The sequence below is a fragment of the Eriocheir sinensis genome, chromosome 44 (assembly GCF_024679095.1).
Source record: "Eriocheir sinensis breed Jianghai 21 chromosome 44, ASM2467909v1, whole genome shotgun sequence".
Lineage (NCBI taxonomy): Eukaryota > Metazoa > Arthropoda > Malacostraca > Decapoda > Varunidae > Eriocheir > Eriocheir sinensis.
The window spans coordinates 9,485,557-9,509,123 of record NC_066552.1 but is presented as its reverse complement, the minus strand read 5'-3'; the positions used below and the strand labels follow the sequence as shown (position 1 = coordinate 9,509,123).

Below are 23,567 nucleotides of genomic sequence, written 5' to 3'. Positions count from 1 at the left end.
CCCAGCAACCTTCGGGCTTCCCGGCAACAAGACGAGATCAAGCAATTAAGGAGCACAGGTGATCACAGGTGAGACTTAAGACAGGTGAGTGACATAGGACCGAGGCAATGATAGATGTTGATGTAAATGTCGATGGTGATTTATTTTTTTTATTTACACCTGGTTCAGAATTCTCAGACGCTCTCACAATAAGTGTTTCCAAAGCCAGCAAGGAAATTAGTCAGGTTTTCATAATTTTTTTTTTCACGTTCATGGTGCAAAAGCCTTGTTAAACTATCACTTGGCTCATAAATCTATCCTTGGAAGTGCTCACACCCTCCACGAAAGCCTTGCCAAATGTATGTAAGCCCTGAATGTTTGAGAATATGGGCCCTGGTCTTTTATCGTCGTAACAGTCAACAACAATAGGGCTGATTTGTCTTCTTTGACCCGTTCTTCAAGGAGTGGTTAGTCAGTTTCGTTGATTTTTTTTATATCGCTTTTTACGACTGAGTTTATAATGTGTGTACTTAACTGTGACAATCCAACGCTTCAAACTAATTCCGTCCTAAAAAGAATGCAATTATGAAGCCAAACCGTTTCAGATAGTTCGTTTGTGCATTGATTGCGGGTCCTTTCTTTCTGTTCTGCTCACAGTCCCAACACCTCTTCCTGTCATTATGTCAACGATAGGTAACATACGAGAGGGAAAAATATGTGTTGGAGCTGTGTGGCAGAGCAGAAGGGAGGAAAGGACCCGCAAAATCGAACGTCCAAACAAGACAATATGAAATGGTTTGACTATGGCCATATAATTTGATGTTTACTAATGCGAGAAATAGCTTAATACGACGAATAAAAACTCTGGCGATAGATATTGCTTTAGATGTTGATTTAGATAAAGTAAATGATAGAAAGAAGGAAGGTTGAAGTATGAGTGTATGAGGTAAAGAGAAGGAAGGAAAGAGATGGAAGTAAAGAGCAAAGAGGAATAAAGAGAGGCAGCAAAATATGATGAAATAGATAAACGAGAAAAAAATGATAAAAAGAGGAAAGGTTGAATTTTGAGTGTATGTAAAGATGAAAGGAAAGGAAGGGAAGAGGGAAGAGAAATGGAGAGGCAGAAATGGAAGAGTTTGAATTTTGAATGTATAAACGCAGAGAGAGGATATAAAAGAAGTGGAAAGAAAGGGGATGAAAGAGGAATGAGGAGACAAAAATAGAAGAAAGGTCGAATTTTGAGTGTATGGAAGCAAAGAGAATTAAAGAAAGGACGGAAAGTAAAAAGGATAAAGAACGAATGAAGAGAGGAAGCAATAGAAGAAAGGTTTAAGTTTAAGCATATAAACGTAAAAAGAGAAGGAAAGGGATTGAAGGAAAGGGGATGAAAAGAGAAGTGAGGAGAGACAGAAGTGAAGTCCCGAACACTAGTCGAATCCCGAGGAACGAAACACCGAGGCAGTCACGTCCGCTCCATCGTTTACTCGCTCGTACTGTTTCGAAACACTTCATCGCCGCGGTTCGCTGGGCTCGACCCGCCGCGGTACGAACTTGAGGGAATTATATCTTTCACTTTCGATTTAGGTTCGTTTTTTTATTACTTTATTCTTTTATTAGTACGAACTTGAGGGAATTATATCTTTCACTTTCGATTTAGGTTCGTTTTTTATTACTTTTATCTTATTATTATCTTTATTGTGTTTACTGGGTACGGACGTGTGGAAGGAAAAGGACGAAATAAAGAGATGATAGAAAAAAAAGACAATATTAGGATAGAAAGAAGAGTTAGTAATGAATGATAATGAGTATATTTTCCTATAGTTCCCGTTTTCCTTGATGACTTCATGGGGATAACTATGGTAATTCTTCCTTATATGATTTTCATCTCATTTTCTGAATACTTTTTCGAATTTTTCTACAAACTTCATCTGCCACAAACATACTCTCTCTCTCTCTCTCTCTCTCTCTCTCTCTCTCTCTCTCTCTCTCTCTCTCTCTCTCTCTCTCTCTCTCTCTCTCTCTCTCTCTCTCTCTCTCTCTCTCTCTCTCTCAACGCTCACGAAACCAATCAGCAACACGCAAACCAGGAGCAAAACACAAAAGCAGAAAAAACAAGCTGAAAGGAAAGATCAAGAAACACTCAACACACACATAAGCAAATTATGGAAGAAAGGCGGCGGCAAACACGACAAACACACCTTGCGCGGCCAAACACGGAGGGCAAACAAACGGAGGAGCAAGGACAAACAGCGACAGAGGTAAGGAGCCTCGAGAACGCTCCACCGCCGCCGCCAACGAGAACTTTATCAAACAAACGCCTCGTGCGCCCTTTGGTCTCGCCGCTACTGGGTCCCTTAGACGAGGCCGGAAAGGGACCAGAGAGAGGGATGGAGGGAGGGAGAGATAGAGGGAGAGAGGGAGAGGTAGAAAGAGGAAGAGTTGAAGGAGTAGAGAGGAGAAAGAAAAGAACGAAAATAGGAATAGGCGAAAGAGAAGGAAAATCAGTTTCTTGAAAGAGGCTAGAGAGAGGGATAGAGGGAGGGAGAGATAGAGAGACAGAGGGAAAGAGGAAGAAAGAGGAAGAGTTGAAGGAGTAGAGAGGAGAAAGAAAAGAACGAAAACAGGAATAGGCGAAAGAGAAGGAAAATCAGTTTCATGAAAGAGGCTAAGGAGAGAAATAGAGAGAGAGGGAGAGATAAACAGGGGAGAGATAAGAGCAGAAGAGAGGAGATAGATGATGAGAAGAGAGAAAAGAATACAGGCTAAAGAGAAAAAGAGAGAGGAAAAGAAAGAGGATCAGAGAGGGAAGAGAGAGAAGTAGTAGAATGGAGAAAGATGCTGGAAAGAGAATAATACAAACTGGGAAAGGAGAAAGGGAAGGATCGAATCAGATTAATGAAAGACGCCAAAGAGAAAAAGAGAGGGAGAGAAAGACGGAGAGAGGGGGAGAGATAGAAGGTGTCGAAAGGAAGGAGAGAGAGACAGAAGGGACTGAAAGGAATAAGGTAGAGAAAAAAAGAATACAAGTTGGAAAAAGGCGAAAATGAAGGAGGATAAACAGCGTATGATAGATGAGAGAAATGAGGCGACAGAATAGAAGAGGAGTGGCAAAATGGCAGAGAAAGCAAGGAAAGGACAGTTGGCGGAAGAAGAAAGAGAATGAAGGGAAAGGAGAAAGAATAGAGGAAAGAAGTAGAACACGGCATGAGAAATGAAAGAAAGCGACTTGAAAGGAAAATGAGTTACTGAAAAAATTAAGGTTTGTGACGCATGAAGGGAGGATGTGAGAGGAAAAAATGGAGGAGGAGGTGGAGGAGGAGGAGGAGGAGACAAAACAGGTGACTAAATATACAGAAATGTGTTGTCTGAATATACATATGTAGGTGGGACATTAGGAGGAGGAAGAGGAGGAAGAGAAGGAGACAGAGGATAACTAAGGAATGTCTCACTATAGAAACAAATAACAAAGAAAAACAAAAGGAAAATTAAATAAAAACAGAGCACACACACACACACACACACACACACACACACACACACACACACACACACACACACACACACACACACACACACACACACCCCATCCCGTACTCCCCCAATCCGCACCCACCCACGCACAAACATATGAACAAACTATGCAAATATTAATGATAGACAAACACACCTGCGCGCTTTATCAGGTGAGTGAGAGGGGCGATTATACGCACCTGTCCCGCGTTACCTGTGAAATACGCAAAACGACGCAGCATCAATGTCACCGCGTCATCCTCGTGTTTGCGTAAGGGATGTGTAAATATACCCAGATGTAAAACGCAACAGGTGTTAATGTGGCTACCTGTTGATTGGTTATGTCAACACCGTGATGAAAGGGGAGCATGAACAGACAGGTGCGGGAGGAGGAGGAGGAGGAGGAGGAGGAAGAGGAGGAGGAGGTTGTGAAAGAGGAGGACGAGGAACTGGAATATGATTTAGAGAAGACCAAGATGAACACTGATAAAGTGGAATGGAGGAGGATGAGGAGGAGGAGGTGGAGGAGGAGGAGGAGGAGGAGGGCAAATTTGGGGACACCTTTAGTTACATTGATTGCAATTCCTCACGCTCTTACCTCCTCCTCCTCCTCCTCCTCCTCCTCCTCCTCTTCCTCTTCCTCCTCCTTTTCAGCTTCCTTCTCCACTCTCTTACTTTCACCATTTTCCTCACTCAGTTTTCACATTTTCCTCCACGCAAAATATTAAAGTCATCCCCTCTTCATTCATTCATATATTCCTTCATACCTCCCTTCCCTCTTTTCTTTATTCCACACTTTTCCGTCTTCCAATTCCATGTCCCTTGCTTTCCCTATCCCAAGTTAATCTTCTTCCCCTCCCTTCCCATTTACATCTCTCCCCTTACCTTCCACTTTTCCCCTCTCTCCACTCTGATCAACCCGGCCCTTCCTTCCCTCACTCAATTATATTCTCCTTCCTCCCTCATCCGTTTCCCTTTTCGTTCCTTGGCTCCCCTCTTTCCCTCTTTCCATCTTAATAACCTTTCCGTTCTTTACCAAACACACAAACACACACAAACACACACACACACACACACACATTCACACACATGGCCTTCCCTTCTCCTTCTCCTTCTCCCCTTCAGTTTCTTTCTTTTTCGTTACTTTCTCCATCCCGTTCTTATTCCAGTCTAAAACATTCATTCAAGTATTTCCCTTTTTCTTCTGTATATTCCATTTTTAGTTATTTTATCTTTTTCTGCTTCTATTTTTTTCTCTTACACTTTTTCGCACCTTTCCATCTATCTATCTGTCACTTCTTGTTCAAATTGTTACACTTCCACCCCTTTTTATCTGTGCTTTCTTGTTTCTCCTTCTCTTTCCACACTGTTTATTCTTTCCTTCCTTTAATCTTTTCTTTTCGTCCTTTTCTGTGCTCTAACTTTTATGATCTTTCCCCCTCTCATCCAAAACATCTCCCCTCCATTCCATTTTTCCTCTCCAGTTCCTCCTCCTCCTTCATTTTTGACTCTTTTCTGGCTTTCCCTTCTCCAGATAATCTACTTTCTTGTTCCCTGTTTTCCATTTTCTCTCTATCTCAGTTTTTCATACATTCCTGCCTTTCCCTTCCCAGATAATCCATTCTTTGGGTCCGATTCTTTCCCGTCTCCCTTTCCCACTTTATTTCTCCTTTCCTTTTCCAAATTACCAACTCTCCCTTGCCTTTCTTCCACATGCCTCCTTTCCCCTTGTCGTTCCTATATTTTTTCCGAAACTATTCACTATTTTCACCCTTTTCCTCTTTATTTCCCCTTTCCGTTATTTTCCCTTCCACAATGCCTTCTTTTTCCCTTCCATGCCCTTTTTCTTTATTTCCAAACGATTCACTTAATTTTCTTTTTTCTCTATATTATCCCCTTTATTTTATTTTCCCTTTTTTCACAATGTCAACCTTTCCCAACTCCCCTTTCCCAATATCTCCGTTCCTCTATTTTCCTTTCTTCCACAATCTCCTTTTTCTCCTTCCGTGCCTCTCCTCATTTCCCAAACTATTCGCCTCACCATTTTCTCCCTTCCCCATCTTCTCAGGTGAGTCTTGCAGCGGCAGGTAAGAACAGGTGGGACAGGTCCGCCATCAAGGTAGTTACAGAGCTCTAAAAACTGCCATTTCGCCCTCGTTTATGTACCTTAATTGTCCCAAGCAAAGGTGAGCTCCAGGTGTGTGTGTGTGTGTGTGTGTGTGTGTTTGTGTGTGTGTGTGTGTGTGTCTTTAATTTTAAATATGTCAGAGTGTAAGAGAAATATCTGTCGAAAGAATGTGTTTTTTTTTATATATATTTTTATTGCTTGCCTGCTCCCTTGGGTTTTCGTGGTGTTTTTATTTTCATACTTTTTTTCGGCGTTATATTATTTTTTCCCGTGTTTTCGTTGGGTAGTTTTGTGGTCCAGTTGGTCACTATTTTCTTTATTTTTTTGCTCTACGTTTTTTTTTGTGTTGCTCTTAAAAATAGAATTGCCAGACTATTGTTTTTTTTTCTTCTCTTTCTGGTTTTGATTTTCTTTGTTTTTTTTTTTTGAGTGGTGTGTTTCTGAAGAGGAAAAAAAACACTCACACGCAACACAATGAAACACACACACACACACACACACACACACACACACACACACACACACACACACACACACACACACGACACACCTCGCAACACCCTAATTCAACACTGCAACACTCAACACACCTCACACTCAACACCTTTAATTGGGGTCTTCGAGGATACAACCAATCAGTCACAAGAAAGTTACCTGGCTGTCGCAAGGATTAACAATTCGCGGCGATAAGACAATTAACTCTATGGTCATTATCTCCTTAGAGGCAATTAGGGTCCAGGTGAGTCAGCCAATCAGTCGCCGTTTACCCTCATTAACAGGTGATGCTCTTTCCATTACGGATTTTCGCTTATAAGAAGGTGAGGTGAGGTAAGGTTAGGTAAGGTAAATGTATGGTTAGGTAAGGTAAGTTTAGGTGAAGGTGGGATGGGGTGAGGTAAAGCTAAGATGAAGGAGAGTTGAGGTAAGGTTAGGTAAGGTAAATGTGGGGTTAGGTGAAGGTAAGGTGTTGAGGTTAGGTAAGGTAAGGTAAAGGTAACGTTAGACATGGTAAGGTTAGGTAAGGAAAATAAATGTAAGGTATGGTAAGGTGAAGGTAAGGTGATTTAAGGTAAGGTTAGGTGAGGTAAATTTGGGGTTAGGTGAAGTTAAGTTAAGGTAAGGTAAGGTAAGGTAAGATAAGGTAAGGTTAGGTAAGGTGGGGTTAGGTGGGGTAAGGTAAGGTAAGGTAAGGTAAGGTAAGGTGAGTTAAGGTAAGGTTAGGTAAGGTAAATGTGGGGTTAGGTGAAGGTAAGGTAAGGTAAGGTAAGGTAAGGTTAGAAAAGGTAAGGTAAGGTAAGGTAAGGTAAGGTGAGATAAAGCTTAGGCAAGGTAAGGTTAGGTAAGGTAAGATTAAGGTAAGGCAATGAAAAGGTAAGGTAAGATAGAAAGTGAGCTAATGAAAAAAATGAACATCGCTAAAAAAAAAAAAAATAGCCACCTAAATCGCAACCTGTAATTATTTTCGGTGGATTGAAGAAAGTGTGCACGAAATTCTATACTTCTACTCGGCCTGAAGAGCTTTGTAATTTGGGGTGAATCTTGTGCTTGATCAAAAGGAACCACTTCGTACCATAACAGGAATCCCAATCTCAAAATAATGGAAGAAATGAGAGAAATGAATGGAATAAGACAAATGAATAAGATAGACTAAGAAGATAAACGATAAATCAATAGGAAAGAATAAAGAAATGAATAGGAACAATGAAAGTAATACGAGAAATGTCTACACACACACACACACACACACACACACACACACACACACACACACACACACACACTCCCTGACCCCTCCCCTCACACACAAACACAAGTGGCTGCCTACCTGGTAAAATATGACCCTATTATCGAAGGTAAAGAAAAGACCAACCGAACAGTGCTTACAAATACGGCTTCAAGATTCATCCATCCATTCATCCGCTAATTCTTCCATCCCTCGGGCTCACAGGTACATACGCCAACAGGTTACCCCCCCCCCCCTCCCTTTAGCCCTCCATTCACCTGTCCAAACATGCCCTCGTAAACAGATGCTCAGAGCCTTGTCGAATTTTGATGATAACAGATTGAATGCTGGAGGGGAGGCAGGTAACTTTATTTGGCTTACTGTTAAAGGGACACGTGGGTTTTCTGAAAGGGTGAGAGGGTGAGAGGGAGATGAAGGGGGAGTTAGTGAGGGAATGGAGGGGAGATGTTTTGAGACCAGTTATTTGATGCTAATACGAGTAGTGTGATTATGAACCCTTTTGAGAAGTAAGGAAGTTTCACAATGGAATATATATATAAACTTGTCTCCCAAACTCATCATTCCACAATCATACCTCACACCAAACTCAACCACACTACAACCAAACCAAACAAACGGACCAAACACCATGAAGGGAGTAAAACAGTTTATTAAGGGAATAGACGAGAAGGAAGGAATTGATAGGAATGGAAGTAGAAGGTATAAGGTTGACCGAGAAGAAAAAAATAAGGATAGACTAATCTTTTTGGGTAAGGAGACTATTGTGTAACTAGTAAAATAAGTAAAACAAGCTGACTTAGAAACTTTTACGATAACATCAAAGTTTCAGAAAGAACTTATCATCCTTTCCAAATAGCAAGTCAAATAAAAAAAAATAAGTACCATCGAAAAAGCTGAATTAAAAAATAAATCCTTTCACACACACAAAAAAACAATCCCAGCACCTCATCACAGCACGCATTAAACACCACAAAAACCCCATTACTGGCCCATTACACCCACAGCCCAAACACCATCACGCCTACAATCACCACCACCACCACCACCACCACCACCACCACACCACCGCCGCACCGCATCGCCTCCCATCAATCACCACCATCACCTCCACACACGCAGGATCAGACCCGCCATAAAAGACCAATCAAAACCTCCCTTTCTTCCCTCCCTCCCACCCAATCACGGGCTTACGTTCCCTCTATTGATCTCTCCAGGTGAGCCACTTTGCTTACAGGTGCTATACAGGTAAGAGACATCCCCCACAGGTAAGATTAAGGCCTTATTTTACCTTTTGAGTCTCCCTGAACTTTGATGGATGGCTGTGATTCATTCGGTGTCCAAGTGGAGGCGTTTTATGACACAAGGGAATCGGATCGTTCTTTACAGGTTCTGATCGCCTTTGTATGGGATCGAATCGCCTCTGATAATTGAGTAATATGTTGTGGTTCATAACTTTTTATTTTTATTTGCTGGTTGTTTAGAGAGAGAGAGAGAGAGAGAGAATGACGCATGAAACTGTGGCACCAAACCAAATCTCTCTCTCTCTCTCTCTCTCTCTCTCTCTCTCTCTCTCTCTCTCTCTCTCTCTCTCTCTGTCACGCCACTCTGATCCCCTTTCGTGTGACAAGTTGCCTCTTATAATAAATTCCGACCCTCACTTTTTTTTTTCTATTCTAAGTACGAGTCATTCTTAGTGTTTTTTTCTTCTTCTATCTTTACATCTTTTATTTATTCTCTTAGTCTTGGTATCACAATAATTAAGAACGTTCTCATTATTCTTCTATTTGGCTTCGGTTTATTTTGTTTTATTCGTATGGAGTATGCATCTCATGTGTGGGGGGGCTCCACTCACACAGCTCTTCTGGACAGAGTGGAGTCTAAGGCTCTTCGTCTCATCAGCTCTACTCCTCCTACTGATAGTCTTCTACCTCTTAAATTCCGTCGCGATGTTGCCTCTCTTTCTAGCTTCTATCGATATTTCCACGCTGACTGCTCTTCTGAACTTGCTAACTGCATGCCTCCCCCCCTCCCCCGGCCCCGCTGCACACGACTTTCTACTCATGCTCATCCCTATACTGTCCAAACCCCTTATGCAAGAGTTAACCAGCATCTTCACTCTTTTATCCCTCACGCTGGTAAACTCTGGAACAATCTTCCTTCATCTGTATTTCCTCCTGCCTACGACTTGAACTCTTTCAAGAGAAGGGTATCAGGACACCTCTCCTCCCGAAATTGACCTTTCTTTCGGCCACCTCTTTTGATTCTTTTTTAGGAGCAGCGACTAGCGGGCTTTTTTTTTTATATTATTGTTTCCTTTTTTGTGTGTGCCCTTAAGCTGCCTCCTTTGTTGTAAAAAAAAAATAGTGGTAGTCGTAATTCTTAAAAAAAATCTTAAACTCATTTACAGAAACTTTTTGAACGTGACATGAAAGGAAAAGGAAAAAAATAAGGAAAAGTAAAGAACAGGACGACTGGGAACAGGAAGAAAAACAAAGAAAAAATGACCAAAAGACAGAGAGGAAGTGAGGAATAAATAAAGAAAAATAGTAAAAATGAAAAAAAAGGAAAAGAAAAGAACAGGACGAATGGGAACAGGAAGAAAAATAAAGAAAAATGAACAATAGACAAAGGAAATGATAAATAAATAGAAAGAAAAATAGTAAAATAGGGAAAAAAGGAAAAGAAAAGAACAGGACAAATGTGAACAGGAAGAAAAACAAAGAAAAAAATGAATAATAGACGAAGGAAATAATGAATAAATAGAACGAAAAATAAAGAAAAATAAAAGTAAAGACAACGAGAAAGAAAAATTAATGTAGTATATCGATCATTCACAAACCCTCCAAGCAAAGCCTCCTCCCCCTCCCTCTCTCCTTCCTCCTTCCCTACTTCCTCTTCCCTCCTTCTTCCTAACACTTTCCTTCATTTCTCCCATTTCCTTATTTCCTTCCTCCTCTTCCATTCTTCTTTCTAACACTTTCCTTCATCTCTCCCATTTCTTTATTTCCTTCCTCCTCTTCCATTCTTCTTTCTAACACTTTCCTTCATTTCTCCCATTTCCTTTTTTCCTTCCTCCTCTTCCATTCTTCTTTTTCGATATTTCCCATTTACTCCTTCCTCCTAACCTCTATTACCTTCCCCTTTTCTTCATCTCTTTACATCATTCTTCCTCTTCCTTCCCATCCCTTCCTCCTCTCCATTACCCCTCCCTTCTTAGCACCCTCCATAAGCTCTCCTCTTCCCTTCCCCCTCCTTTTCCTTCCTCCTCCTCCTCCTTTTCCTTCCTCCTTCCTCCTCCTCCTCTTCCTTTTCCTTCCTCCTCCTCCTCCTCCTCCTTTTCCTTCTCCAACTTCGCTGACGTAAATAATAAAACAGAACAAAGAAAAAAAATAGGTCACTGATAATGAATAGAGAAAACGGGAAATATTGTCCATGCACAGTGACAAGGAAAACGGGAAATAGTGACCGCTGACACAAAGAAAATGGGAGACCGTGGCCGCGGCGACAAAGAAAAATGCATTACAGTTCAGGGGCAAATAAAGCAAGCTGGATTTATGGACTTAATCGCCGGAATAAGAAAATGAGAATGACTCCAAGCTACATGCGAGGGACATAGAAAACGAGACTTTATTGCCGCCTTTCCTGGTGACCGAGGGCGCACTAATCTAAATATTTATTAGTGAAGAAATATGGTTACTTAGTCTCTCTCTCTCTGTGCGTCTGTCTGTATGTTTGTATTTTCTTCTGTTTCTGTCTAAGTTATTTGTCTGTCAATTGATTTGTATAAGAAAAGTACAAGAAATATTTATACAAACTTCATTCCTATATATCAACACCAGCAAAGAAGAGGAAGAAGAGGAGGAGGAGGAGGACGAAGAGGAGGAGGAGGAGGAGGAGGAGGAGGAGAAAGACATCAAGGTACTATAAAAATCATTCGTCCATGTCTGATATCCGACTTTTTCTCCATTTCCTCTTTTTTTTCTCTTCTCTTCCCTTCTCCCTCTTTCATTTCCAAGCACACAAACGTATTTTCACTTCTCATATCTTTATTCACATCTTCATTTCTCTTCTTTATCTATATATTCTTACTTCTTTTCCCTTTTCCTACATTTATGATACAGACGAAGGAAAACTAATCTTTCCTCCCCTTTTCATTTCCTTCTCTCTACTTTCTTTCCTCTCATTATCATAACTTCCTTAATTCTATCACATTTTTTTAGTTCTTTCTCTATCCTCCCTTCCCTCCACCTCTCCTCTTCTTCCTCCCTTCCTTGCATATCTTCCAAAGCACCACTACTTCTTCCTCCCTCCTCCTCCTCCTCCTCCTCCTCCTCAAGTCTAGCGTGAAGAATAGCCATTGAGGTATTTAACAGTTTTCTTTTTTTCCTGCTTTTTTTCTCGCGTGTGCAGCGGTCACCCCCTTCCTTCACCTGTCCGCTCCTCCCCTAACATTTACACCGCTTGACCACCTGGCGAGGGATCACCCCCTTACCTGGCCAATGCAGACAGGTAAGTGACCCCTCCCTGACCCCTGACCTCCTCCTCTGTGTGTGTGTGTGTGTGTGTGTGTGTATACTGAATGATGGAAGGCATGGAAGAAAGGGAGGTAAATGAAGACGAAGAGGAGAAAGGAAGAAAAAGGGAAAGAAAATAAAGGAATATGAAGAAATCTATGACCATATGGAGAGTGATTGTGCAAGTTTTTGTAGTAATAGTAGTAGTAGTAGTAGTAGTAGTAGCAGTAGTAGAAGTAGTAGTAGTAGTAGTAAGAGTAGTAGTAGTAGTAGTAAAAGTAATATAGTAACAAAAAAAAGCAACAATCATAATAAAAATAGTAAAAATGATACCAGTAATAACAAATAAAACAAAAATAACAATGACGGAACTATTGCAATCGACAGCAAGGTTTTTGTATATGTACTAGAAAAAAAAATACAAGCACTAGAACGACAAACTATCATCATTATCATTACAGTTATCATCACAATCATCATCGTTATTACTGTAGAAAGTCCAACTCGCAGCGCCACGCCACAATGGGCCATTCAGCGCGGAGACAATTAACCTTTTCCAACGGGATGACTATTTGGCGGGAAGAACAAAAATAACACAGCGGCGCGGCTTCCCATGCTCTCTCGTCCATCGCGGGAAAAAAACGTTGATGTCGATGATATAATTGTGACTTTGGAGCCGATGTGATTTGTTGAGAGAGAGAGAGAGAGAGAGAGAGAGAGAGAGAGAGAATTATTCCACATTAACTGTTCACTTTTGTTTACTGAGGTAGTTTACGAGGCGTCCAGGTGGTCACAGGTGTGCTAGGACTGATCTAAGGGGTCGTTGATTACAGGTAACGATCCTCGAGGTGTGGGTACAATAACAACAACAACAACATTAATAACAAAATAAAAAAAAACGAGCAAACTTAGCGAGGAAAAAGGAATCTAGGTCAAATCTCTCTCTCTCTTTCGAAATAGGTGGATTTTAAGGAGTTTCAGTTCAGACACACACACACACACACACACACACACACACAAACACACACACACACACACACACACACACCATGAATATAATGCAAAATAAAAATACGAGAAACTAGAACAGGAAAATATGTAAAGCAACAAACATGAAACACACACACACACACACACACACACACACACACACACACACACACACACACAGAAATCACAAACTTATAATATATGACACACACACACACACACATACAAGCACACACAGCGGCAGGAGGGCATGGTGGGTCAGTCGGAAGTGTGTGTGTGTGTGTGTGTGTGTGTGTGTGTGTGCACCTTTCCTTGGGCCGTGAGGTGCGTGCCGGAGAAAGATGGCGCGGGGAGTGGAAATGTACAGGTAAATCGTTATCTTCCATGCCGCTGTGTGGGGGATGACAGGGGGAGGGGAGGGGAGGGGAGGGGATTAACTGCTTGCCTGCTTGTTTGCTCGTCGCTATTTTCTGCTCAGAGTGAACTGCTGAACTGCTATTTACTGGGATACTAAGTAGGGGAGATGAGGGGGAGGGGAGGGAAGGGGAGGAAGAGGGGAAATTGAGAGGAGGAAGAATTGGTATAGAATGTGTTAGGACTATTTCCCTTGTGTCGCTTGTTGTCTCTCTCTCTCTCTCGTACACTTTTTAAATGAATCTTAAAGAACATAGGTATAATATTTTCTCTATCACATTGTTCTATATTTTTCCTTCTCTCTCTACCTCTATAGACGCTGGGCAAAAAGTCTGATCATATTTTCCTGTCCATTTATTCTCTTATCTATTCGCCTTATCTTATTTCATCTACTGGCCATTGATCGTGAATAAGTAAAATCTGATAAAACAATATAACTTCACAAATGACCTGATATAAAGTCATAACAATACAAATAATAGATGACTTAGTATTAACGAATGTGGTGAAAAGTGTGCAACGAGAAATAAAAAAGGAAAGCAACAGATACCTATAGAAAAATATGAGAGCGAATAGAGACATCATGGAAATTAGTAATGAGACACGGGGAGAATATACATGTCTTCCCTCCCTCTCCCTTCCCACCTTCTCCTCCTTCTCGCCAGGTAAGTTTATGGATATTTAATGAAGGAGGGAAGGAACAACAATGCAGACAAGCCACAAAAACAATAAGGAAAAATATTATGAAAATGAATGAACGGAGAAAATGAAGAAACACAGGTAGAATATACATGTTTTCCCTCCCTCTCCCTTTCCATCTCTCCCTTCCTACCCCTTCCCACCTTCTCCTCCTTCTCGCCAGGTAATTCTATGGATATTTAATGAAGGTGGGAAGGAACAACAATGCAGACAAGCCACAAACACAATAAGAAAAAATACTATGAATATGAATGAACGGAGAAACATGTCGAGTACATGTTTGCCTTCATCCCTCCCTTCCCTCCCTCTTGTAAGGTAATTCCATAGATATTTAATAAGGGTGAGACCGAAAACAATAGACAACACCATAACCCAGTAACGACAACAATAATGGTGATAAAAAGGAATAATGAGGATAATGAAGTTGTTTGTAGGGGAGGAGGAGGAGGAGGAGGAAGGGGATGGGGAAAGAGGAAAGGAGGAAAGGGAAGGGAAGAGGGGAATGGGTGAGGTGTTATGATATTTTACAGTTGGGGAAAAGTGTGATAAAATAAACAGACACACACACACACACACACACACACACACACACACACACACACAAACAGAATATGCATCGGTGTTTGAGACGAAGAAGTAAAATACAGACCGACGTAATTCTCTCCTCCACTCACTCAATCTTACTCTCATTTATTATTACTATTTATTACTCCACCTTTTTCTTTATCATGCCGAATAGCTAACCCGGTTTCCTTGATTTTTCCTTTGCATTTCCGCCTTTTCATATTATTTTCATCTTGCTGTTTCTTTTATTCTGTTTTGCCTCTCCACAACACACACATACACACACACACACACACACGCACCTCAACGCCACTACATCATAACAAATCGAAACACGCAGCGAAAAAAAAAAAAAAAACCACACATCACACCTTCACTGTATTTTCTTTATCACGTGCTTTGGTTTAAGGCGACAGTGGCAGTAATGGTGACAGTGACGGTGACAGTGACGGTAAGCGGTGAACGGCGTGTTAGGATCGATCACTGCCTTCTGATCTCAATAGCGGCGGGTTCAGAGCGCGTGTTATTGCCGCCTCCTGTGTCAATAAAGTGATTTAATAACGCACGTAACGCACGGACGAGGCGCCGCCAAGGGAGGGACACGGGGCAGGTGAGCGAGGCCAGGTGAGGCGAGGTGAGGTCCGGCGGTAAGCTGTTCCTCGCGTAATTTATTGGCTATCGCGGCAACGGTAGAGTTTTGTTGCCTGTCAGCTGGGCGAGGCGAGGGCGAGGTGTTGGTGTGCGTGGCGCGACACACAACGCACACACGCCAGCTGGAGGACGTTAATAATGTGCCGTGTGTATGTCCAAAAGTTTTGCACGCACTCACGCACACGTACACACACACACGTACACACACACACACACACACACACACACACACACAAACCTGGACGCACGCCTCGTGTCCCACCTGAAAAAGTCGCTCCTGCAGAAGAGTTTTCCCTCGCGGCTGAAGCACTTGTCGGTGAGGGCACAGCCACAGTCCACGCAGCGCACACACTCCGCGTGCCAAGTCCTTTCCAGCACCGTCAGCAGGAACTTGTCCATGATGGGTTTGTCGCAGCCCGCACAACAAATGATCATGGTGGCAGCGTGTTGCGGCGACTCGTGCGGAGCGGAAAACTCAGGCCATCACACACCGGCCCGCCTGCCTGGCTGCCTCCTCCTGACTCCTTCCTGCCGCCTCCTGCTCCTGCTACTCCTTGCCTTCCTGCTTGCTGGCGGCCGTGTGCCTGCTTCGGTACGCACTGCGCGGCGTGCACTCCGCCGCGGCCGGAACGCTCAGCGGCGTGTGGTGGCGCCGAGGGTGTGGTGGTGTGCGGGGCGTGCGGGCTGCAGCATCACTGTGGCGGGGGTCAGCGCGAGTCGCCAGGCGGAGGCTCAACACGGCGGCCTCACCCTCACGGGTGTCAACTCGGCCCCGTTCACATTAACACTAACACTCGTGCGGCCCGGAGCCACGGCGCAGGCGGGGAGGGCGGGGCCGCGTCCTCCCGGACCGCCTCAGTTGCCATAACAACCAGTCCCGCCGCGCCGCCCGGCCAGAAGGCGGGGCCGCCAGCGCCGGGGATGCTGGCCCGCGGCCGCCATTGGCTGGGCGGGCGCGGGCGGCGGCGAGTGGCGGGGGGCCGGGCGCGGCCTGGCTGGCACGCGGGGCCACGCTGGCGGCGGAGGCGGCACCGAGACACCCTCGGAGGCTGATGTCATGGACGCCGCGCCGCCTCCGCCATGAATAAACAATCTGCTGCCGCGAACACCGCCGCCGAGTGTCCCGCCGCAGCGCTGACCCGGCAGGGGCGGGGCGGGGCATGGCACCTGCCCGCCCCGCGTGGCATGGGGCTCACCCCGCTTGGCACTCATCACTCTCTCTCTCTCTCTCTCTCTCTCTGACTCACTAACACACACACACACACACACGTATTCTACTTGCATTCTTCTAATGCAATAGAGGAGTTAGTTTGTGGAGTTGCCTGTTGGCACCTCAGTCAAGTGTGGCGCCAGGGGAGGGAGGTAGGGGAAGGGGCTGGGCAGGCAGGGAGGGGCTGATGGAGCGGGGGCTGCGGGGGCTGCGGGGGAAGGAGGTCACTCACTCCCCCGTGTTTGCCGCTGCGCTGCCATAAGTTGCAAAATAATTACCATTTCTTGCAAGAGTGGCTGGAACGGTGATGGCTCATGAACCCCAACATCTGCAGGGCCGCGAGGTGAGGGGAGGGGGAGAGGAGGGGAGAGAGAAGAAAAGGGGGAAGGGGAGGGAAGGGGACGGGGAAGGAGACAATGAGGAGGGGGAAGAAAAAAAAAAAGAGGTGGGCAAGTTTCCCTTCCTCCTCTTCCTCTTCTCTGCCCAGCCACACACACACACACACACACACACACACACACACACACACACACACCATTTCGTCAGCCACTTGTGCATCTGTGACATTGGCTTGTTATGACTCTGGTTGCTGATGTGTGTGTGTGTGTGTGTGTGTGTGTGTGTGTGTTGGGGGCGGGGGGTAAGGAATGTAGGGGTGAGGGATGGAATGACGGCTAAGTTGGGGAAGGTTGTGGAAGGGAAGGGAAGGGAAGGGAAGGGAATGGAAGGGAGGGAGGAAAGGATAATCCATTGGAACAGTAGTGTGCCTGCAGCCGCTTATCCAGGCTATGGGTAACTGGACTCTCTCTCTCTCTCTCTCTCTCTCTCTCCCTCACACTTTTTTCTACATTTATTTTTTTCTTCCTTCTTTTCTTTCTCTTTCTTTCTCTCTCTCTCTCTCTCTCCTCTCTCTCTCTCTCTCTCTCTCTCTCTCTCTCTCTCTCTCTCTCTCTCTCCCTCTCTCTCTCTCTCTCTCTTTTCTCTCTCTCTCTCTCTCTCTCTCTCTCTCTCTCTCTCTCTCTCTCTCTCTCTCTCTTCCTCTCTTCTCTCTCTCTCCTCTCTCTCTCTCTCTCTCTTCCCTCTCTCTCTCTCTCTCTCTTCTCTCTCTCCTTCTCTCTCTCCCTCTCTTCTCTCCTTCCTTCTCTCTCCTTTCCCCTTTCTTGCCTCCTTTCCTCCTTCCTCTCTTTCCTTCCTTTGATCTCTCTCCCCTTTCTTCTCTTCCTCCTTCCTTCTCTTCCTCTCTCCCTTCTCTCCTTCCTTTCCTCTTTCCTCCTTCTACTTTTCCTTTCTCTCTCTTCTTCTCTTCCCTTCCTTCTCTCTTCCTTCTCCTTCCTCTTCCTTTCCTTTCTCTTCTTCCTTTCTTCCTTCCTTTCCTTCCTTTCCTTTCTTTTCCTATTCCCCCTTTCTCTCTCTTCCATCTCTTCCCTTCCTTCTCTCTTCCATTCCTCGATCTCTTGTTCTCCATATCTTCCCAACTCTCCCCTTCCTTCCTTTCTCTTCCCTATCCATTTTCTTCATTTCCTCTCTCTTCCTATTCCTCCTTTCTCTCTCTTCCATCTCTTCCCTTCCTTCTCTCTTCCATTCCTCGATCTCTTGTTCTCCATATCTTCCCAATTCTCCCCTTCCTTCCTTTCTCTGCCCTGTCCATTCCTTCCCTTCTTTTCTCTCCCTCCCCTCCCCCTCCTCTTCCTCCTCTTCCGCGCCCTACATACTATAAATTAGATCCGTATGCGATAAGGGTGAGCATCCAATGTGTTGCTACGGCAGCTTGTGATCTATGGACAGGCGAGGAGAGCGGAATGGGGATTGTGGTGGTGGTGGTGGTGGTGGTGGTGGATTATGTGGGTGAAGTGGGTGATGGGATGATTTCTCGTGGATGAGGTGGGTGAAGGGAGGGTTGAAGGGGGGGGGTTGAAAGGGGTATTTAAAAGGGTAAAGGGAAAGGGGTTTAAATAGGAGGGTGATGGTGTACCTGTGTGTTAATTAAAGGTGATGATGATGATGGTGATGATGATGATGATGAGGATGAGGTTGAGGAGGAGGAGGAAGAGGAGGAGGAGGAAGGAGAGATGGTTAAATACACAACTTTGGCACTTGACACGTAAGAACAGTGCCAAGTTTTGTTCTCTCTCTCTCTCTCTCTCTCTCTCTCTCTCTCTCTCTCTGTATCTTTTCCCTATTTCCGGTAATATTATCTGAACGCTTCTATCTTTTATTCTTCATTTATTTCTCTCCTTCCCTTTCTCTCACTCTTCATTGCCTTTTTCTTCCTTCCTTCTTTTTTTACTCTTTCCTTCTTCATAAGCTTCTACTTCCTTCCTTTTTTCTTCACTCTTCCCTCCTTAACTTCCTTCTTCTTTCTCTTTTTGTTCTTTCCTTCTCCACAACCTTCTCCTTTCTTCCTTCTCTTCTTTATTTCCTTATTCTTCCTTCCTTTCTTCCTCTTCCTTCCCTCCTCTCTCCCTCCCTTCCCTTTTTACTCCTATCTGCTTCACAACCTTCTACTTCCTTTCTTCTCTCTTTACTTCTCCCTTCCTTTGTGGTTCTTTCTTTCTTCCTCTTCCTTCCCTCTTCTCTCCCTCCCTTCCCTTTTTACTCCTCCCTGCTTCACTATTCCTTCTACTTCCTTTCTTCTCTCTTTAAATTCCCTTCCTTTCTGCTTCTTTCTTTCTTCTTCTTCCTTTCCTCCTCTCTCTCCCTTCCTTCCCTCCAGTCACAAAACAGTTTTCTCCCGATCGGGTCACGCCCTCCGACTTCAATTTCATCTCCACCTGAACTTTCGACACCACCACCATCATCACTATCACCAATCACCAATCACCAATCCCCTTCACTATAGAATCACTCCACCATGAACCACCATCCACCACCAACACCATGACCTAAAACTAGTCTCCTTTCCACGCCTCCTCCTCCTCCACCTCCTCCTCCACCTCCTCCTCCTTCTTCACTATCACCAACATCACAATTACATTAGACTCCTTTCACCATCACCACCATCACTATCATCTCTATCTCCATCCAATCCAATAACAACTACCACTACTACTACAACTACTACAATTATGCGTAACAAGTAAGCAACCACAATTAGTACCATTATCACCACCATCGCCACCACCACAATCACCACCCATCACTCACCACCACCACCATTACCACCACAACCACCACCTCCACGTCACTATCCATCAAATACCCGCGGCGGGGGGAGAGAAGGGAAGACAGGTTGGGGAAGGGAGGGGAAGGGGAGAAGAAGGGAGGGTAGGGTAGGATAGGGTAGGGGAAGGTAAAGTAGATAGGAGAGAAGGGAAGGGTAAGGGTAGGGAATGGAAAGAGAGGGAAAGAAAGGAAAGGGAAGGGGAGGAAAGGGAAGGGAAGGGAAGGGAAGGACAGGGAAAGGAAAGAAAGGAAGGGAAGGCAAGGGAAAAGGAAGAAAAAGAAAGGAAATGGTGGACAGGAAAATAAAGAAAGAGAATAATAGGAAGGGTAAGAAGAGGAAAGGAATGGAAAGAAGAAAATAGGGAAGAGGAATGAAATAGGATGATAAAGGAAAAGACGTGAAATAAAGAGAAAATATGAGAAATAGGGAGGAAAGAGAAAAGAAAAATAAGAAGAATAAACAGGAAACAGAGAAAAAGGAGGAACACACACACACACACACACACACACACACACACACACACACACACACACACACACACACACACACACACACACACACACACACACACACACACACACACACACACACACACACACACACACACGCACCTTAATTCTTCCCATCAGGTGAGCGCGGAAGACTCCATGCAAATGTTAGGAGTTCGATGACACTTAAGACGTTGTAAAGTAATAAAGTCATTCTTCCTTCATCACCATCACCATCACCACCACCACCACCACCATCACCACAAGCCATCCTAAAAAAACTTGAATGATTATACGGCCAAGTTTTCTTATTTCCTCTCTTCTTCGTCTCTTCATCTCCTTCACTATCATATTCCTTTCTCTTTCTTTCATTTTTTTTCATTCTTTTCTTCTTGTTTCCTATTTTTTTTTCATTTCCGACAAGCATTTTCTTTCTCTTCTTCCTCCTTGTCTTTCCTTCCTTCCTTCCTTCCTTTCCACCTCTCCCCATCTTTCTTTCCTTCCTTCCTGCCTTCCTTCCTTCCTTACCTTCTTTCCTTCCCTTCTTCCTTTCTTCTTCATACCTACATTTGTTCCTTCCTTCTTTTCTCCTTCCCTCCTTTCTTTCCTTCTTCCTTCCTTCCTTCCCTCCCAGAACCGACCTTATCCTACGCTCTCCTCCATTTTCCCTTCCCCCTCCTTCGCCCCCTCTCCCCCCCCCTTCGTGTCCTAACGGATGGCGGCCATTTCCCTTTGTTTACATGTGTTGCTGAAGATCCCACGCCTCCTCCTCCTCCTCCTCCTCCTCCTCATTCTACCTTCTCCTCCTCCTCCTTCCGAATCCACCTACTCCTAGACAAACATCTGCTCTTCCTTCCCTTTCTCCACCTCCTCCTTCTTTTCTGTTTTCCTCCTCCTCCTCCTCCCTCAACATCTACTCCTCCTGTTATTCTTCAACCTACTCTTTTCTTCTTTCTTTTTTCCTTTTTCCTTTCTTCTTTTCATTTTTTTTCTCTTTTCTTCGTCTTTGTACGCCGCCAACTGTTCATTTTCTCTTCTTTCTCCGTTTTCTTCCTACTCTTTCTCCCACTTATCTCTTTCTCCTTCATCTGTTTCTTCTATTCTTCGTCTTTTTTGTCTTCTCTGTCTTTCTTCTCCCTCACAAACTCCATATTTTCTTCCTTCTCTCTTTTTCCCTTGTCTTCTTATTTCAGCATCTATATATTTCTTCCTTTTCTTCTCCAGCTACTTTTGCTTCTCTTCTTTTTTTGTTCTTGTTCTCCGCCATCTTCTGTTCCATTATCTTTCTTCTCCTTTTCTCCTCTAACCATTTCTTTTATTTATCTTTTTTCCTTTCTGCTCCTTTACTGCGCGGCCTCGTCCTCCATTCTATTATTCTCCCTGCCCACAACATATTTTCCTCCTCTACTTCTTCTGCTCCTTCTCCTGTTTCTCTTTTCTTCTCCTGTTCTGTCTTCTCCTTCTCCTACTTCTCCTGTTTTTTTTTCTTCTCCCTGTTTCTGTTTCTCCTTTTCCTTCTCTTTTTTCTCTTTTTTCCTCCTGTTCCGTCTTCTCCTTCACCTCCTATTCTTTCTTCTTCTCCCTGTTTCTGTTTCTTCTTTTCCTTCTTCTTCTCTTGTTCTTTCTTCTCCTCCTGTTCCGTCTTCTCCTTCTCCTCTTATTCTTTCTTCTTCTCCCTGTTTCTGTTTCTTCTTTTCCTTCTTCTTCTCTTGTTCTTTCTTCTCCTCCTGTTCTGTCTTCTCCTTCTCCTCCTTCTCCTCCGGTTCTTTCCTCTTCTCTCTGTTTCTGTTTCTCCTTTTCCTTCTTCTCCTCTTGTTCTTTCTTCTCCTCCTCTTCCTTTTTTTATCCTTACACTCTCTCATTATCCTTCGCTCTCTTTGCCTTCCTATTCCGCGACCAAATTCTCTCCTTCCCTTGCTACGCCATTTCTCTCTCTCCCTCCTCCTCCTCCTCCTCCTCCTCCTCCTCAACACACTGCTAATAACTATGCAGATGGCGTCCGCGAAGGTAATGGTGTCCCCGGAGAGGCCAAGTTACCTTATTTTCTTTTCTTTTCCTTCTGTTTTCCTTCGATTCCACACACACACACACACACACACACACACACACACACACACACACACACACACACACAAACAGACTCTCTCCACCCTCCACATACACACACACGTGGCCACACACACACATACGCACACACACACTATACGCACACAAAATACTTTATCAACAGGTGTGTCATTAGCAAGCGTTTACCTGTCCATCCTGATTACCTGCGACTCATAATTAGTGACAGCAATTATCTACCTGGTGTAACGAGGGGGAGAGTGGAGTGACTGATTGATAGACAGACAGACAGACACATACACACACAAATACATACATACATACATAAATACATAAATACATACATACATAAATACATACATACATACAGACAGACAGACAGACAGACACAGACAGATAAAAAGAAAAAAAAGGAAGGAAGGAAGGAAGGAAGGAAGGAAGGAAGGAAAGGAGGAAGAAATAAAGGAATTAGAAAAAGACAGACAGAGATACAGACAGATAGACAGAAAAGAAGGAAGGAAGGAAGGAAGAAAGGAAGGAAGGATGGAAAGGAGGAAGAAATAAAGGAATTAGAGAAAAACAGACAGACAGACAGACAGAGAAGAGGGAAGGCAGGAAGAATGGAAAGAAGAAAGAGAAGAAAGCATGAGAGACAGACAAACAGACACAGACAAAGAGACACACAGGAGTTAGTTGAAAATAGAGCAATTAAAATATCAAGAAACAGAAGGATCATTAAGCAAAAACATTCCTATTGTCTTCTTTTAAACGAACCTTTCTTACGTTTCTCTTGGTCTTCCATTCTTTTTTTTGTAACAAGGAGAGAATGAAGGGATGGGGAGGGAGGGAGGGAGGGAAGGACCAGGAAGAGGAGGAAGGAGTAGGACGAAGAAGAAGAGGAGGAAGAGGAGGATGGGAGCTTATTTAGGTTCATGAAATATTAACCAAGAGAAAAAAATAGAGGGTTGTGGGTGGTCTGCTACTAAGGGGGGGGGGGGGGAAGGGGTTTAAGGGGGAACTACAAAATGAAGTACAGAAATGAAGTGCTAATGGGAGAGGACAAGGAGGAGTAACTGAAGGGGGAAACTAAGGGGGGAAAACTAAGAGGAATAAGCTTAGGGAAAAAAAAAAACTAAGAGGAAAAATGAGGAAATAAACTAAAGGGAAAAGTTAATGGGGAAGATAAAGGGGAGAAAAGTAAAGGGGGATATTAACTAAGGTGAAATTAAAGTAAAAAAGGGGAAAATAAAGAAGAAAAACTGACAGAAAATAAAGTAAAGGGGAAAATAAAGGAAAAATAAAGAAGAAAAACTGACAGAAAATAAAGTAAAGGGGAAAATAAAGGAAAAATAAAGAAGAAAAACTGACAGAAAATAAAGTAAAGGGGAAAATAAAGGGAAAACTAAGAGGAAAAACTGAGAGAAAATTAAGTAAAGGGGAAAATAAAGG

At 43.7% G+C, this 23,567-nt stretch overlaps 1 protein-coding gene across 1 annotated transcript in view; it reads right to left on the bottom strand.

The window, feature by feature from the left end:
- The window catches only part of LOC126980631 (LIM/homeobox protein Lhx1-like), a 143,159-nt gene extending 126,905 nt beyond the window's left edge, over positions 1–16,254 (bottom strand). The window contains exon 1 of the mRNA XM_050830734.1: positions 15,456–16,254. Coding sequence (XP_050686691.1) covers positions 15,456–15,628 — 173 coding nt within the window. The 5' untranslated portion in view covers positions 15,629–16,254. The remainder of the gene's footprint in view (positions 1–15,455) is intronic.
- Between the last annotated feature and the right edge of the window lie 7,313 nt (positions 16,255–23,567).